Source organism: Netta rufina (genome assembly GCF_964035555.1).
Source record: "Netta rufina genome assembly, chromosome: 22".
In the NCBI taxonomy this organism is placed as follows: domain Eukaryota; kingdom Metazoa; phylum Chordata; class Aves; order Anseriformes; family Anatidae; genus Netta; species Netta rufina.
In genome coordinates this window covers 7,974,019-7,992,194 of record NC_140146.1, presented here as the reverse complement: position 1 = coordinate 7,992,194, position 18,176 = coordinate 7,974,019, and the positions used below count along the sequence as shown (strand labels likewise).

Genomic DNA, 18,176 nt, shown 5'->3' with positions numbered 1-18,176 from the left:
CTTCCACCCTTCTCTCGGTTCACCAGACCTGCTCACCTGTAACATGCCTTACTTTGGCCATTTTGTGGCACAAAACCAAACTTCACTTTGTTCTTTACTCCAGTGTTTATTTTGCCGTAGCAGAAAAGAGATGTTAAATGAAAGGCAGCAGCCCAGGTAAATTGTCCTTTTAAATTGACATAAAGGGCACTACTTTGCCCAAAAAAGGTCCTTTCAAGTCCTAAAAACTCCTTCCATCTTCTCACTTGGAAGTATTTCTCATTCTTACACTTGAGTAGTTAATATTATCTTTAAACCTTGCTTTGGGGGTGCAAAGTAGTCTAAAGCTACCTCCCCATCTCCCCGAATATTACACGCTATAAAATACATGTACGCAATAACAGATTCCTGTAAGATGTTGCTAGAAAGCCATTCCAGATTTGAAAAAAATTACACAGATCAGCCAGCAGAACACGACCCTCACTCCAATAAACAGCTTTTTAAACTTTGTTTGAATCAAGCCTTTTATTTATTTATTTGTAAAAACATGTTTAAAAAGGTTGGTACATAATATTACCAAATACAAGGACACATCCTGCTACATACAGGACAACTGATTAAGTATTTTAATTACGTGTTGTTTGGCTGGGTTTAAAAGCCATGCTTGAGGAGCAACAGAGAGCTGCATTTACCAATCTAAAGTATACACTGTATTGGTCAGTGCAGAAAATATGGAGGACCTTTGCAAACATTTTTTTTTTTTTAATTTTTATTATTATTCATTGAATTTGCACAAGGGAAAGCTCCCAGATTTGCTTCCAAAAGAAATGAAAATGCTCTGGGCAATAGCTCATGAGCCTGCAGCCCATTGCACAGCCTAATCTCTGAGCAAAATCCATGATTACTTTGCTTGCATAAGGAATAAGGTTCTAAAGTAGGAACCTGTGTCACTAAAGTAAACACATATATATATATAAATATATATATATTCATTGTGGTTGTGTATTTATTAATATATACTAGGAATAAAGAAAATTTATATAAAGACTTTGAAAATACAAGTGCACTGATCTACCTGTAAAAATCACGAGCTTGTAGATAGGCTGCACGCAAACTATAAAACCTGTGTGTTATAAAATCAGTGCTATATGTATACAAAGCAACACCACAAATTCACTCCGTGATAGCAAACAGCACCACCCCCAAATCTCCTACTTCTATCATCATGATCACTCATTCCTGTACCTGTGGTGGACATCAGCACGGGAGCAATTAATTCTGTCCTGGAAAGCAGTTGCCTAAACGCTACCAGCAGAAACGCTAGGATTGTTGCTTTAGGTCCAAGGCTTCACACATCGCGCCTCAATATAATCTGTTCTCTTTGAAGCTACTAAACAGTCACATGCTGATCTAACAGATCTAATTAGAGAAACTCCGTATTAGAGCTGCCTTTAGAAGGGAGCTGAGAGGACATACATTAAAGTAGAAAAAAAGGACTAAACTTACTAATTCAAGCTTTTCAGGCCTTTTTTTTTTTTTTTTTTTTTTTTCTAAGAGGTCAGCTCCTAGGTAAATATCTCAGTATTAACTGTATGAGATTTTAAAGCATGGCTCTAATTTTACAGTAGCTCCATAGGTACACACACTTCTTATATACCAAATGGGATTCTTGCAGTTTAGCTTAATCCTCTTGTCAAGCGGACTAATAAGGCACTTCGAGCACAGCGAGGCAGCACGGAAGAGCTGTTTCATGTTCCTGCCTGCGTAACGGCATGTCATGCAGCAATACTCAGCCAGCCCTTCAGCTTTTGTATTTGGTGCTAATTCTTGGTGTCCAGTAGCACTTTGGGTACCGTGCTACTAGCTTTGAGATTCTAAACCTGAAATATATGTAAAGGCCAGGCTTCAGCAGCGAAACCACATCTCAGCCATGCATGGGTTGTGTTACTCCCAGAGCCTGGGCTGACCCAAGGAGAGATCCATTCACTGGGCATTATTATCATGCTTGAACTCAAAAAATTACAGACTCTGGTATTCCTAAGGAGAGTGAAGTTATCTTTCAAAGTAGTGCATGCATTTTTCATTTCACCTTATGCCAGATACACAGCAATACCCTCATTCATCTGCTACAGTAAGGTAGTAACTCCATCCCACCAAGGGACCTGGACAACTGCCTCAAGTCTATTTTGCTCACTATATATTCATTTTTCATTGGTATTTCCTCAAGTTTAATTATGATGAAATCTCTGTAAATGTACAGATGTAGTGCAAAAATACATACATGATACCTATCTCCTCGTCCAGCCAGTACACACAGTGTAAACTCATAACCCATTTGTGTACTGCCTGCATCTGATGGGAAGACAGACAAAAATTGAAGCTAGTTCTTTCAGCACGTTATAAAGTTAATTTTGGCAGAAAACTGTTAGCAATATATGGTGCAATTTTTACATTGAAGTGACCAAGTGGTAAAGCCAACTAATGTAAGTATTATTTCCCAAACTTCCGGAATGTACAATGTCAAACAAGCATTAGACTTAGCTCAAAAGAAAATTTCTTTTCAGCTCTGTCCTGAAAGCCTAGTACAGTTTCTGCTTGGTAACTTTCTTGTGATTCTCCAAGAAAAAAAAAAATCAAACCAGAAATGACTGGCTTTTGGATCTTAAGGAAATTCCCCACTGGATCTCAAAACCAGACTGTGAGAACCACAGCCTGAGACTAAGCCACTAGCTAGGGCACAGCTCTGCTGCTGATTGTGCTCCATGTTAACTCTAGCCTAGTTAGATTTTTTTTATTATTATTTTTTTAATGCGAGGAACCAGTCATTGACCAACGCAGAGCCTTCCTTGTGCCAGCCACGAAATGAGGCAGGATAGGTCTGTCCCAGAAAACGTGCCTATTTCTAACAGGTACATTTCTAGGACAAAACCACAGTGCTGCACGGAAAGCGACAAAAGTTATGGATTGCAGTTCTCAGAGGCAAGTACTGCTCAAGGCTGAAAAATAACTTTGGGTAGTCAAATGAAAAAGATGATATGTTGCCCACAATTTTAAACAACTGTTAATAACTACATGGCCAGTTATTACGACAAAGAATACCGTACTTGTCCTGTCATCGCTTTGAGTATGGTTTGCCAGTGCCTTTATTTGGGCCCCCTCTTGGGGTTGGGATCTTGCTTCCCATAGAAGGAGGTCGAGCTTTTGCTCCTGAAGGATCTGGTTTCCTTAAATAGTGGCCACCTATTTTGCCTGTGAAGAGATCACACAGATCATTATTTGCAAGCACATCTGGTCTGAGCCTTGAATTTTATTTAGCATTCTGATTCTCAAGAAACATTAAGTCTGAACGACTAATATCAGTAACTAAAAGTTGGCAGGCATCCAGTCCAAGAATCCTTCACCTCTCAGTGTATCAAAGTGCATCTTGTACCAAAAGTGGTAGGACTAAATGGTCAAAGTTCGTACCTCTAGGAAATTGCTCTCAAGTTTTAGCTTTATTGAGGCAGGATTTAAGTTCCTTCTAACATCTTCAAATTCTAAACAGCAGCAAACTAACTAGCCTTCTCATTAGTGAGTAGCAACAGCAAGGCTGAAGACAGAGAGACATGACTGTAGGTGGCAAACTGTACTCACTTATGACAGCTGAGAGACAATTTAACGGTTCTTTCCAGGAATTTGGGAGCAGTTGTGAAATGAAGATAGGAGCAAAGCAAAATTCAGACAGAGAAGGTTAACTCTAGCGATGGCCTGAACATGCAATGGATTAAGCAATCCTGAAAATAGCCTGAAGGGAGGAAAGTTTTGGATGGTACCTGCCAAAACAGTTCTGGTGCTGCAAGCAGTGAAAATAGCTTTTTTACTTATTTTCTGTGTTCATGCAATAAGAGGATTTTGCATGTACTAAATAAACAAAGTCAACTTAAAAAAAAAATCTGATGAGCATCAATTTTGCTTTGCTGGTGAAGAAACTGCAGAGTCATAAATTCTGCCCAGTTCCAGGCTACAAGCTGAAAAGGAAAAAACAGTATACAGCAGCACTAACTATTCAATTCATCTTGTGGTTAGGATTAGATTAGCATTCTCTGATGGGTCATTAAAAGACAAAACAGGCTCTCAATTCACCATGTCAGTGTTCAGGGGCTTTCTGGAATGGTAACTGGTTAGCATCATTGCTGATTGTTCTATCCACAGCCATACTATTAAGTAGAAAGAAGACTGAAATGATAAAATTAACAGAAATGCCTGCTTCCTCCATCAGTTGACCTTTAAATTATTATTATTGAAATTATTGTTACTGAATGATTTTGAGAACTTGCTTCCTAAGTGTACTGTATTCTATAACAGCCTAAGAAATATCACTGATGTTACACAAACACAAAAAGCATGTAAAAAAAAGCCAGGTTGCTTTCAAGGGTGAAATACTTTTCTTAAGCAGTGGCAACATAGTAAGGAAGCATAATCGTTATCCCCCTTCCTCCCAAAAAAATCTTACCAGGCTGTATCAGAAGAGTTTTATTTATTGTGGGTAATCTCCGTGGATTCATTTTACAGCCATCTTTGCCCATTAGGTGAGACTTCCAGGCCTAAAATCAATTAAAAAGAAGTGATATTACAAACCCAGCAAAACTATCCAGTCTTTTATCTAGTCGCATAGTATGCACAAACATTTTTTCTTAAACATGGAGAAAAACGATATGGTGATAGATAAAGCATTCAATGAATAAAAAGAATATGAGCTGCCATTACTAGAAAGCATGAGAACCCCTTCAATCTAGAGAAACATTTGAGCAGAAGTAAGAAAAAATTATACATTCCCCAAATTCAAACACTACATACATTTCTCAACTGATATTCCAGGCTTGGTTACAGTATTTTCTGGGCTCCCCACCCTGGGCAAAGCCAGAAAGATTTAGGAAAAAAATATTTTTGAGAATAGAAGCACTACTCAATGGTCATATCTTGCTGGAAGGAAGAAAACGACACAGATGATGTATCACACTGACATTTAACTGGAACTAACACTCAAAACAAAGTTGCTGTTTTGAGTGTCAGATGATTCACAAAAAGGACAGAACAGATACGTTAAATGTTTTCTGAACTACTAACTTTTGATAGATTATCAATAGTTATTTTCCACTGCTGGAAGCACATTTTAGAGCTGAGATTTCATTCACAGCATTACGCTGTTAAAGGAAACAACACGTAGGAAGGAGAGAGAGGCCATCTCAACTATCTTGCCAATCATAGCCAGTCTTGCTTGCTTCCCTCGTATCAATTTTTTGTGACACCCGTATCAACAGCATCTTAATCCTGAATGCCCTGTTGGATGTGCTTAGTCCAGCATAATTTAAGCTTAACTTTAAGCTGCATAACTTTAAGCATAATTTTAAGCTGCATAATTCCACTTGGAATATTAGGGCTGGTAAGTGAACACACAGAGCCTGGTAGTAGTTGGGAATTGGGAAAGCTGTGAAGTGTGCAGTTGCCTGTAGAGGAGGAAGACCAACACCAAATAGCTTGTAGCCCTGTGGCTCCCATATATACCTGGGAGAGAAGACCCAGTTTCAAATATTGTACCCAGAGAATGAGGTAGCCGTGACAGACCCCACAATGTAATAAATCCCCACAATGTAATAAAATCAGACCAATCTAGAAGGCAGTCTTACCTCTTCTCCAGGAGCAAAGTTGTCATGGCACAGAGGGCAATGGTTTGCCACTTGTTCTGGTTTGGCAGCTGAAAGGATTAGAAAAAAAGTGCAAGAATGGCAAAGACGAGCTGATTTCAAATATACAAGGAGGATCTGCACAACAAAGAGCGTAAGGCTGCCCTATGACTAAACCAGCTTCTCCTCTATTATCATTAATTTCTCCCAAAGAAGTCCCATGTTTAATCATCAGCTATATAACAACGAGATCAAAAGGAATGATGGACAGTTATCACAGAAGTGTATGGGCCTTACTTTACAAGGATGTGACACAGGCTTTCTTTTCTGTTCTCACTCATCCTCCCCACATGCATTGATGGAAGCAAAGCAGTTCAAGCAATGAAAAACACAGGGATTTATTCTAAAAATGTTCTCTCCTGAAGATTTATTAAAATTCTAAATCCACAGTGCAGTACCTAAATAGAAGTGGTTTGACTTTCCAAAAATATACAGTACTAGAAAGTCTGACAGACTTTACTTTTTAAAGTTCAACCTTCCTGTTTGAAATTACTCACCATTGCAAATCTTGCTCTTAATATGTTTGGGCAACTCATCCTTTGGAAGGGCCTCACTGCATCTCTGACATTTCCCAAAGCTATCCTTTTTATCACACTCAGTCAACAAGTGCTCTGTCAGGCTTGCTATTTCCACCACCTTCAACAGAGCAAGAGGTAAACAAGAAGATTTATACTGTACCGAGTAAATAAGAACAGTATTTAAAAAAGCTGCTCGTATGATTTGTGGAAGTTAACATCACTTTTCAAAGTGACACACAAAAAAAGTGAGATTTTAGTCCAGTTGTTGATACAATTTATAAGGCTGTTCTCTTCTAAAAGTACTATCCAAGATCACACAGCTGTGCTGAGAATTCATCTACCTTAGTTTTAAATGTTTTACACCACCTTAAAAGCAGAATAAAAAGTTAATGACCCATAGTCGCTCTAGAAAGTTTATGTCTGACCTGTCTGCAGTGCTCACATCTGGTTAACATAGGACAATGTTTCCAGTAATGGAGATCCAGTCCTTCGTCTGTGAAGGATTCATCCCTTTCACCACAAAAAATGCATAAGCTGGGGAGGAAAAAAAAACAAAACAGACATATATCACAACAATATCAGTAACACTATATACTGAAATGGATGATCCCCACTTCTCTTAGAAATTATTCTGAAAAATAGCTAACGTTTTGATAGACCTTACTTTCCCTGTGTAGTGCTGACCTTAGGATAGGACACAAACACGTACTACTATATAATTTATGGTAAATAAAATTTAAAAGCATTTGTTCATATAGAAAGACAATTCCACAGAAGCACCGAGATAAGCTCAGTTAACTGGCTTTCATGACTCCAGAATTTTCAGATGCTTTCTCTGTGCCCTTATCCTACAATACACATAAAAACTTCCAATATGTCTTTGCCTTATTTTATACTGGTAGCGGAACGTTAAACTGTGGCAATTTTTCATCCCACAAGCAGCTACTCAGAAAACAAGTTCAAGGTTGTGCCATCCATGCAGTTAAAAATCAACACCTAGGATTGCTTGGTGATAATTCCATATCTATTAGAGGAGATTTTCTTTTTCATTGTTTAAATGTTGAGGCTTTGACCTATTGGAGAAATGTTATTGTTATTAGCAGGTCATACAAGGTACTTGAGGCAATTAGAAGCTGCTCATCTAACTTACTTATCCAAGTAATTTGCAACAGAGGAATGATCATCTGGGATCTCTGGCGCTGCAGACTGTGGACTTCTGTTTACTGGGTAACCTGTAAAAAGAAAACTATTAAAACCAAGATCACATTTTAATTAGTTTTTGTGCATGCACAGAACACTCCAAAAGCAAGGCACACTTCAGATTCCGTAGCACACTGCTTCAAAAACATCTAGAAATTGCCCTATTTTTCTTAATATTACTTGAAGTTACCTACCTTGATCCTTTGGCTTCTGAAAATCAGACTCCCTTTCCTATTGAACAAAGACATTTTTTAGTCAGAAATGTTCTTAATGACTGTGATGCTAACCATGGAGAAAAGTAATAGACTGTATCCTGATTTTGCTCTAGAATTAAAGGCTAAGAAGCAGAGCCAGCATTTTACAACATTCATGCCTCAGGTTCTAGAATTGGAGGGATCCAAATTTTAGACTACATTAGGAAAAACAAACCCCAGAATGAAACTAGACTGCTCAGGATGAAAATCAGTCTCTTAATGCATGTCATGGAGTCCCTCTTCCTTCTGCATCCCCTCGCCCCTCTTAAAATTGAAATTACTGTTGTCTCATTGCAAACTATCCAAGCCCAGGATACTTGAGGAACAAAAAAGGATTGGAAAAACACATCAAAATCAAACCCAAAACACCCTGACCTTTCCAGATTGAACTTCTGCTTGTATCTCCTTTAGAGCTGCCAGCTGATCTTGTAGAACTTTTATTTCTTCCTTCTTCTGTTTCTCTGCTTCTTCTGTTGCTGCCTTTTTCTGTGCCTGTCAAGAAAGACTCTTTCAGTCACAAAAGTTTTTGAACTGTATGTCATAAAGGAGAGACTGCAAAATATAAAATATCAGCATAGAACAAATGGTCAGTGCAGCACAAGAAATGGCCTGGTTGCTTTTAGATGCTCTCCTATGTGTGTCATTCAAGGTCTAACGTATCTATGAAATTGGTACATTGCTCAGTTGAATTCAATGTTTAAAGTAGCCAAGTACCTTCTACCTTCTTATTACGTACCCTGATTTCAGCGTCAGAAAGTTTACCATCTATTTTAGCAAATCCATCAAAGAGTGTTTTATAGAGAACAGTCTTGCGAATGCTTGCATCATCAGGAGGAAGATATTCCAGTATGGCAGCTTTGTGCTTCCTGTACATATCGAAGATAATCCGCAAAGCTACATCACGAACTTCATAAACTCTGTGTTCCAAAGCTCCTGTTGCAAACTTAAAAGAACAAACAAACAAACAAAAAGGCCTTGTTTACTAGTGTAAGACAGCTATACTGCAGTGGCAGAAATCTTCATACAGACAATTTTTTTTCCAAACAATTTTTGACCTAGTGATTATTTTTCCCCCCATATTAGCATTGTGCTTCCTCACAAGGCTGTGTACCACCTTGGAGGTACCTCTTGGAGGTACCACCTCCAAGAGGCTCATAAATTCTCTTTAACAATTCACCAAGCACTCCAAAACAGACAAACAAACACAAATCCAACAGAAAAGAACTTTAAGTGCTGTAAACTCAGGCTCCTACCTTCATGACGTTGCTGATGGTAAACCCAGAGTTTTCAGTTCCCATATCTTTCAAGAGGCATTCCACTAATTCCACTTGACTCATTGCCAGATGTATTGGGGAATTCGGTTTTAGTGGTTGAACCAAATGAACTGGAACAATCTGAAGAGGTTTAACTTCACTACACAGTGCCATTTCCTATAAGCAAACGGAGAGTCAGTGTGCATGTAGGAACACTAAATAAGGAAAACGAACCATCTTTGCAAAGCAGAGTTATTTTAAGTTACTTATAAAAAGTTCAGCAAAATGAAATAAGACTTCCATAAAAAGTGGCTGCCTATTTGTTATTTTAGCAGAGAGAATTTGTTATTTGTATTTGGTACCTTCTCTAGGGAACTGCTTATTAGGGCAGTGCATCCTCTAGTAGCAGTGATACAAAAAAAACCCACATCTTTCTTCTCTTCAGGCTACTTCCAATCTATGAAAATACATTTGTAACCATTTCTCATTTTCTTTCAAATATTCAATTACAAACCTATTGCAAAGAATCCAAGCAGTAGGAATAAAGTAATCAGTCATTTTGGGGGTTCTAGTGACAGGCCAGAGCATTTCATACAATAACCTTGCTGCAATTTTAGTTATATCCCCAGCAAAAAGAAAACAAATTTTTCTTCTTTGTATAGATGCAAGTCAGCTTAGATGTTACCCAGTTGTTATCTCTGTGATGTTCTTAATGCTAAACAAGCTGCAATTTGAAGAAAAACTCCAACCTGAATAAAGTTAGAAGCAACAAGGCGAAGACGGGATGAAGAGTCTCCTGTTCTAGACAGCAAACTTGGAAGTGTTTTTTCCACACAATGAGAAGTTTCTTGTTTTCCTAGTTTATGTTTTGGTATATATTGTGTAACAATCATTTTTAAAAGTTTCAGGGAAGCTTGAAAAACCTAAATAAAAAAGAAAGAAACACTGAACAAAAATACCATACATATCCCTGTTTTCAGAGAACACTGTGAAATCATTTCTGTAGTTCCTACGAAGAGCAGCAACAGAAAATAATTACGGTATCTGAAATAGCTTCCATTAACAGTGATAACTCTCCTCCGGGAAGCATGCTGTTAGGACATAGGTGAAAGGCTTCAGAATTCATTTTATAAACAGCAATATAGCTCTTTTCTTTTTTTTTTTCTTGTTCGAGTCCCCTTAGGCTAACTGTAGTCTCCAAAGTTGGAAACTAGAAGTTGCTCCATTGCTGTATTTCAACTTTATTTAAAAACAAACAAAAAAAACTCAACCACAGCATTTACTACATCAGCAGTTGTTTCTCAGGCTCATTACTCAGCCCAGGATGCTATTTTCCATGCTGTTGAATGCTAGACTTTGACAAATCCTTGATTCTAACTAAAAGCTGACATTCCACTTTTTTGTTTGTTTTTTTTAAAACTCATTTAATAGTAGTTTTACAAACTACTTGTTTAAATTATTTAAAATATCTTAACTACGGTTTTACAATTTTTGCTGTTCTTCACTGGAGCATTGTACATTATTTAAACTGATGGTTTTAAAGATATTCAGCATCTTTACTGCTGCAATAATAATTGCTTATCAGTCTCTGGAAAAGATACGTAATGTTAGGAATAGTACTTCACACAGATTCTATGAAAATTATTGCATACTACACTTGTTAATTCATTTTTTTCAATGCTACGAAGTGTACAGGATCTAGTCTGCAGCAATTACAATGTAAAAGGGGGAATACATAGCATACATAGCTGCTCTCCTCTTCTATGTGTGCACTTCCCTACATTCCAAGTGTAAGAAGTATATGCATTAACACTTTTTTCCATTATAGCTGTACTTTAAAAAAAAAAAGTACATTCCATAATATGACAGTATTTTTGTATTTAAAATTATTCTGCTAGTTTGGGATTTGCTGCTGAGTAATCCTGACAAAACACTGAGTGGGTCCTTGCTGATTTCACTGGGACAGAGCTGATGTAACACATGGAGCAAATTGCAGGCTAGGGACCTTTTCTTATCAAACATATCACTACTTACTGAAGACACTATGTCTTTTATGGCTCTCCTTACAAGAAAAATGGCAGCCCTCATCATGTTCTTTAAATCCTCCTTTGGAGTGCTCACTGACATTTCCATCAGCTTCTGATATACAGCTAGTAACGCATCTTCTCGATATGACCAAGTTTTGGAATATGCTCCTGAGACCTGAACACAGAACAAGATTATCTTTTAAAAGGTCAGTACTGATATTTCAATATTTATTCAACATTCATATACAGAAACAGCTTCAAAAGAGCACATGAACTTAAGTATCCAATCCCCAGCCATTTTCTACAGGAATCTGCCTTTTATTAAAAGTGGTGTTTCTGCGCATAGTTTTTGAGAAATGAGTAGTAAAATGGATTAACAGGTCAGGCTCTAGGAGCCACTTCAGGCACAGTAATGGTTTCTCTCCTTACGAAAGACCATACGCAGTGGCAAGTTACAGCTATTCTGGTAGGGGGTGCTCCTAAAGCTGACAACCAGACAACATATGCTTAATAGCTTATCAAGTAATCAATCCTAAAAGCTACATTGTCATACCACTGGTGAAAACAGACATCCATATTTCCAGTTTTTAATTTCAGAATTTTAGGTAACAGCTTTGAACTTGTAAAATTTGTATCAGTGAGTATTTGTTAACTGAGTGAAATCAAGTCAAAACAGGTCACAATAATCTACACGCTTATTTTGTTGTTCTTTACCAAGGCTTCTCCAAAAACTTCAATGGCAGGGCTGGCCTCTCTCAGTGCCTTCTCAGTTAATGGTTCTGGTTCCCCAGGAATGCCACTTCTTGGAGGATTATTGATATCCCCTTCAGTCATCTCTGGCTCAAGGTATGTAATTGCTTCCTCAGAATGTTTACGGACAGCTGGAAGAGGTCTCTCATCGTAAGGTAAAAATTCAACCTAACAGACAAGATAAAAATCTCCTGTTCTAGAAATGACTTAGATGTGAAGTTGTTTCATCATTAATCACACTTGCCTCAAGTCAATTCATTTTTTCCCCTCAAAGCGGTAGCACTTTACAATTAAGTACGGATGTTGAGGTTCCCATGAAAACATCACAAAGAAATGGAATCAGTGCTTGTAAGCAGTACTTATTTCTTATATACAGAATATCATAGAGCACACACAAAATGCCTTTTGTGGAAGTGCACACACCTACAGAAGAAATTATCTGTCGGTAGAAAGACAGCAAGTCTCAGAGCTTTGTTTGTTTGTTAAATTATTTCATGTCAACATTCCATTAAGAGAGAATATTACTGCTACTAAAGTCAAAGCAACTCTTCATTAGATTTGCAAAGACTGTGCTCCTTACCTTACAGTCACATTCCAATAAATTTGCTTCCTGCTGTAGATAAAATACGATCTCCAAGAAGATTTATTAAGCTACTAATGGAGCAGGCAAAATTCAGCTGCCTGTCCTGCTCCAAAACTGGCTGTGTGACCTCTGAATAGTTATTTAATGTCTATTTTTCATTCATTTGTTTGTAAATCAGGTATAATCCCTTTTTGCTTCAATCTCAATAAACATTTGTAACAAGCTTCCAAAGAAATTTGGGAGAGAAAGGCCAATACCAATGGTTAGATTGGCACTGTTCAGCAAGACAGTCAGTTTCAGATACTGTACAAGCAATGACGACGATAACCCTAACAGACCCTGTTGATTTGGAAGGCTGAATGCAAGATCATTTGCTGTGGTAGATTTTTGTGGTAATGGGTATGTTACTCACGTTTTCTTTGGGAAATGCCTCCCTGGAAGTTGTGGGATGAGCCACAGCGGGAGGAGAAGACTGATGGGGAAAAACGGGCTCAGGAGAAGCAGGCTGTCCTGCCTTTTCTTCTAGCAAAGACTCTGCATTCCAAACCTCTTCTTTTTGTGGTTCCATCTGCTCACAAGAAGGTGAATTTGTAGCTTTTATGTTAGCATAGATCATAGACTCCAAAGGCAATTCAGCTGGCTTTCGAATCTGAAAAGGAGACAGATAATTTGAAAGTAAGGCTAACAATGTACTAAAACCAAAGTTGTTACAGTTACAGCTTTGACAGTAAACAAGATTCTGGGGCTTTCTAATAAATATCAGACTTTACTCACAGATGTGCAACAACTTCCACTGGATGAAGCTTTATGAAACAATTTGAAAACAATTCCCTGTTGGGTGCGTGTGTGGAGAGATTATAAATGTTTCCATTCTGAGAACAACAGAAAATTTTAACCATCTTACGACATTTTCTGTATGGTTACTCATCACGGCAGCGTAAGCCTATTATACCCCCAATGAGAAATATGTCAAAATACGAAGAAAGTACTTTATGAATCTGCATTGGGTAGCCCTGGAATAATGCAGAACATTCAGGAATCTAATGTCATTTGCTTTAGACCTTAGCATTGTAATGTAATTTATGGAGAACTAAGCATGTTCATAAAATGACACATACAACTCTTTGGTTAGGGAAATCCACAATCCAAAGAGAAAGCTTAAAAATCCTTATGTAATTATCATAAAATATCTGTGCAACAACTCTTATTCTCTGAATTTATCTTGGATGCTCTGCCATTTCTATTTACAATACCCGTGCGACTGAATCAGGAGTAACAGCCTCCTGAATCAGGAATAAAAGCACTCACCATCAGCTCAGCATCCAGAAGGTTGTGGAGCTGCAGTTGCTGATACACTTTCAGGCGGTATGCTTCCATTTGTTGTTTTTTCTTTTTAGCAAGATCATAATCCTCTTTCTCTACAGCATAGCGTTTCTCTACTTCATACCGTCCAAGTCGTTCCCCTACCTAGAAAACATTTTAACAAGTTAGCTTGGAATCACATTATTGCGTACACATAGACATAGTATTTCCAACCAAATTATTAAATCAAGTTGTCTGAATTTACAATTATTATTTTTACAACATACTGGAAGTAATTACAATACCACATTAAGCTAGGGCTCCTGATGGATCACTGGAGAACCATGTGACTTCAGAGATAAACAGTCTTTACCAATACCTTTTGCAAGTCTGCAATTGCTTGTTTGAGTTTCTTGGCATAATCGTAGCGTTCATGATGGACAGCTTCACGCTTTTTCTCATCTAGTCTACGTATTATCTGAGCAACTTCTGGATCCTGGTACATATCAAAAGCCAAATCATCCAGAGGCGAAATGAAATCAGGTTTCCTGAAGATATAAAATGAAAAAAATAAATCCGAATTGACCTATCAGAGAGTTTGTTTTCTGTTTTCACTAGCAGGAAACCAACAAAATACAGAGACTGAACACTAATTCAGACCAAGAAGTTTCGGCAGGGTATATACAAAAGAGTATCTTTACCCGAGGTATGTTCCATCTAAGGCAGGATCATCTGATTTACTTCCTAAGTAGTGGTCTATCAGCTTTTCTCTGGAAGGCTTTGTGGGGAAAGAAATAAATCTTAATACATACTCATCAACAACACGTATGTTCAGGACAGAAATTCTGACTTACAACAATCAATGTAAGCTATGCACCTCATCCTACTTCTGTGTTGGGTCATATTGAAATATGAGAATTCTAAGATGCTGAAAATGCAAATGTTCCAATTAATTATCTTTTTTTTTTTTTTTTTTTTGCACCCACAAGTTAGGCTCAATTTTTGAGATCTTTCTGGCTTCAAAGTAAGATAAAAATCAATACAGGGCAGCTCTGCTGAAGCATGAAACTACCAGAAGAAAAATGCATTCATTATCTCAGAAACCCTGCAACTGAACATGTGTAGCAACAGTAAAAAGACAGGGATGCTTTGCACTTACATTATTATTGCTGTCATTACTGTAGTCTGCTGGATCTCCAATGATATTTATAGCAACTAGGGCAACCTGGGATAGATTTAAAGGAAATGGAAATGCAAAAGGTCATTAACTTTTCCTCATCTTACAAAAAATTGAAATGGCATGCTTAAATACACAAGCACAATTAGTCACTAGATAGTTTGTGCTGATATTCCTTCAGAAGTGTCATCATCTGAAAATTATCAAGTAGTGATTTATTTAAATTCATACCACCTCTCCTTTTTCCTTTTTTTTTTACTTTAATATAGGAAAACGTTTAATGTCAATATTGTCTACAAAATTAATCTGAAAACAACCATTTGGTAAAATACCTTTGGATGTTAACATTATTGTTTGTCCACTTGATTGCTGAAAGTTAAAAACAAGATCTGCTTTGAGGTTGTTTTGTTTACTTGTTTTGTGAAAAAACACAGACCACGTTTCTGTTATCAAACATGCCCTTTTTATTTAATATGAAGATACCCACATATTCTTCATATTGACACACTTGTTTTGTGTCTCTCTTCACCTTCCATGAATTTGACATCAGTGAGTTGGTAACAACATTTTTCTTAAGCAGAAGTACTTTCACTTGAAAAATACCTTAAGCAGTGGAAATATTTTAGCCACCATTTTAGCTCAGTTGGGACTGTTGTGTAAGATCTTCTGCAAAATCTTCTTATAGTGTTGCAAACAAACAAATTAGGACCTGTGATCTCCAGGGTGGTATGATTGCAAAACACTAAGTGAAGTGCTAAATGCACTTCAAGCTTCATTAAAAATTTATTACCAAATCTGTAGATCACATTGTACAGTCATCAGTTGTTCCCTTTCCTTGTCTGGGATGGAAGTGAATAGTCACTACAGAATTAAGAGGCCAATATTCACTTTTTCTGTATTTGGATGGCTGTACAACACCTTTGCTTAATGCCACATAAGACCCTAAAGACTAAGAGTGGGTATGAAGTGACCACAAAACTGTACTGAGAGGAAGTGCTTTGTCTTCAGCACAGAACCTGCTTTGCATGCTAAAACTCAAAATGAAAGAGAACCATACAACATGCACTTGACTCGTTTGTTCTAGATAAGTTGCATGCATTTGATCACGAACAAAAATAAACCCAGGAGCTTTCAAACAGCATTTTCAGCTTCTGAAATTAAGGGAGCAGATTTCTATGTCAGCTCTGTGCTACTGAAACCTCATCTAGCTTACAAAATAAGGGCTAACTCAACTTACCTGACTGTACAAGTTGTATTTATTGACATAATTTTTATGGAAAATCAGCTTCAGGTACTGGCCAACTGCATCCATATAAACAGATTTTAACTCTCGTGCTTTGAAACCAGTCTTTTCATTGTCTGAGAGAGGGACATAACTGAGAAGGAAAATGTAGCAAGTAAGCAAAGCAAATGTACATAAAAAGAGATGTGCATAAATAAAGAGAGAGAGCTCTAAAGCTAAAGTGTTTCAGAAAAAGCTCCATTAAAGACAAAAGGCAACTTGTGTGATTTGAACACCCGGAGTAAAATTCTATCCCCAATTATACCTGAGCCTCCTATTTAGCCTCCAGCCTCAAGGAAGTATGGTATGCTTTGGTGTATCAATGTTGCATGCAATACATTGTGAGTATTATTTCCTTCTGAGGCCTTTCTGATTAAGGTAATACAACAATTTAGAGCTTTTTGACTTACCCTAGTCTGTGAAACCTCTCTGACTGATAAGGAGCAAAGTATTCAGGTAAGCTTTCACTGATGTAGAACTCGATTTTGCTTGAAATCATGTATTGGTGGGCAAGCAACTGCAGTTTTCGTATTCGGCATCTTTCCACCAACTGCAGAACAATTTCCTGGGGATACTGACAGAGTCTGAAAGCATACACAATTTTGAGTCATCTTTTTAAAGGAGGACTTCACTTCCAACTTGAATAACATTTAATTATGAAACTTTCCAAAGTTTGTTGTCATTACATATACTGTAAAAACAAAGAGTTCCAAAGAGTTGAAACAATTTTTCTCTTCTCTTTATTGCATGCATATGTTAAAGTGCCCCATATGCCTCAAGAAGATGTGCTGAGAAGACTATACTTTTAATGCTAAGCCAAAGCAAATTCTAAGATGACTGACAAGAACAAAAATAGCTCCTTTTATTTTCTTTTAAAGGTCTCTTTTAAATGTAATGCTGTCTTCAGGTGGTAACCAAGGCTTTTTTGTCTTCTTTTTTTTTTTAACCCCAGCATAAGGATTGTATGGGGTTGAAGTAACTTAAAGATTTTTCGGTTTTATAATGGATTTGGATGTGGTAAACTGCTCTGAACATGCATGCTACACCTCCCATGCATTTTAAACTCAGTGCCTTAACACAACACACGTTCCTCTCCCTGGTAGTACCTTGGTGATCGCCAGCCGTTCACTGTTGGCGCGTGAACCATCAGCTCTTTTGCGCTGAAGCCATCTTCGTGTCCTGATGAGCTAACGACTATAAAACCGATCTTGTGTGGCATCCTGCAGAAGTGAGCTAGACAAAACAAGGATGTTTTAAACTTAAGCTAGATCCCTAGAAGGGCAATAAAGGAACACTGAAATACTACAGGCTAGGAATTCCACCTCGTGGTCCATCAAATCAGCAGCTGATGACTATAAATCTAGTTTTTCTTTAATACTAGCACCATAAAGCACACTAGGTATATTCTTATGCTGAGTGTTTTACTAGTAGTTAGTGTTTGGTTAACTTGTGCAGCAATTTGACTATAAACTCAATTAAATCTACTAGTCCAAGACAGAGCTTGAAACTACTTGCTCTGGCATGCCCAGGAGCAACCCCTTTGGTCTTCAGGGCAGCCTGAGGCGCACGGTGAGCAGCCAGACGTACGGAGTGCGTTTGAACCAAGATGAAAATAATAATAAAATAACGATAATAGAAAGGAAGAGAATTAATTCAGCCGAAAGCTGCCCGACACTGCTTCACAACTGTGCATGCATCCAGGCCGCTGACAGGGACAGCAGCAGAAGGAAGATCCTGACGGGCAGGACAGACCCCACAGACCCCCAGGCCCTTGCCGACATGAAGTAATTAATTAAGCAATTAATTCCCCTCCTCCCTTCCTCCCTCCTCCGCGCCCCCAGCCGGCCTGGCGTGGGGGGCGCGCACAGCGTCCCGCAGGCCTCTGCCACAGCGGCTCGGGAGGGAGCCTGGCCGGGCCGTGGACAACCCCAGCCCCACACAGAGACCCTGTAGGGTCCCGGGCAGGGCCCCTCAGCCGTTCCCAACCCGGTCGCCCCCCGCCATGCCCCGTCCCCCTCAGCCGGGCCGGGCCGAGCCCGTCCCCTCACCTCAGCGCGGCCCCGCGGCCGGGCCGCCCGTCGCCTTGGCAACGCCTCCCCCCCCTCCCCCCTCCGCTTCCCCCTGTGGC

General features: G+C 38.4%; 1 protein-coding gene across 2 annotated transcripts; it reads right to left on the bottom strand.

Annotated features, from left to right (window-relative positions):
* Nucleotides 1-560: 560 nt before the first annotated feature.
* CEP104 (centrosomal protein 104) lies at nt 561-18,139 on the bottom strand. Of its 2 annotated transcripts, XM_084299992.1 has the most exons (23): nt 18,097-18,139; nt 17,155-17,281; nt 16,459-16,632; nt 16,004-16,142; nt 14,749-14,814; nt 14,291-14,367; nt 13,969-14,137; nt 13,596-13,754; nt 12,700-12,936; nt 11,669-11,872; nt 10,962-11,129; nt 9,677-9,850; nt 8,928-9,104; nt 8,411-8,617; nt 8,050-8,166; nt 7,615-7,651; nt 7,371-7,452; nt 6,646-6,754; nt 6,200-6,338; nt 5,646-5,713; nt 4,472-4,562; nt 3,084-3,228; nt 561-1,859 (listed from the first exon to the last, which is right to left on the bottom strand). In XM_084299992.1, the coding sequence occupies exons 2-22, from the start codon at nt 17,265-17,267 to the stop codon at nt 3,092-3,094; spliced, it is 2,844 nt and encodes a 947-aa protein (XP_084156118.1). In that variant the 5' UTR covers nt 17,268-17,281; nt 18,097-18,139; the 3' UTR covers nt 561-1,859; nt 3,084-3,091. The 2 variants fall into 2 exon arrangements, with proteins under 2 accessions (XP_084156118.1, XP_084156117.1); XM_084299991.1 differs by having other exon boundaries at nt 561-3,228.
* Nucleotides 18,140-18,176: the final 37 nt, after the last annotated feature.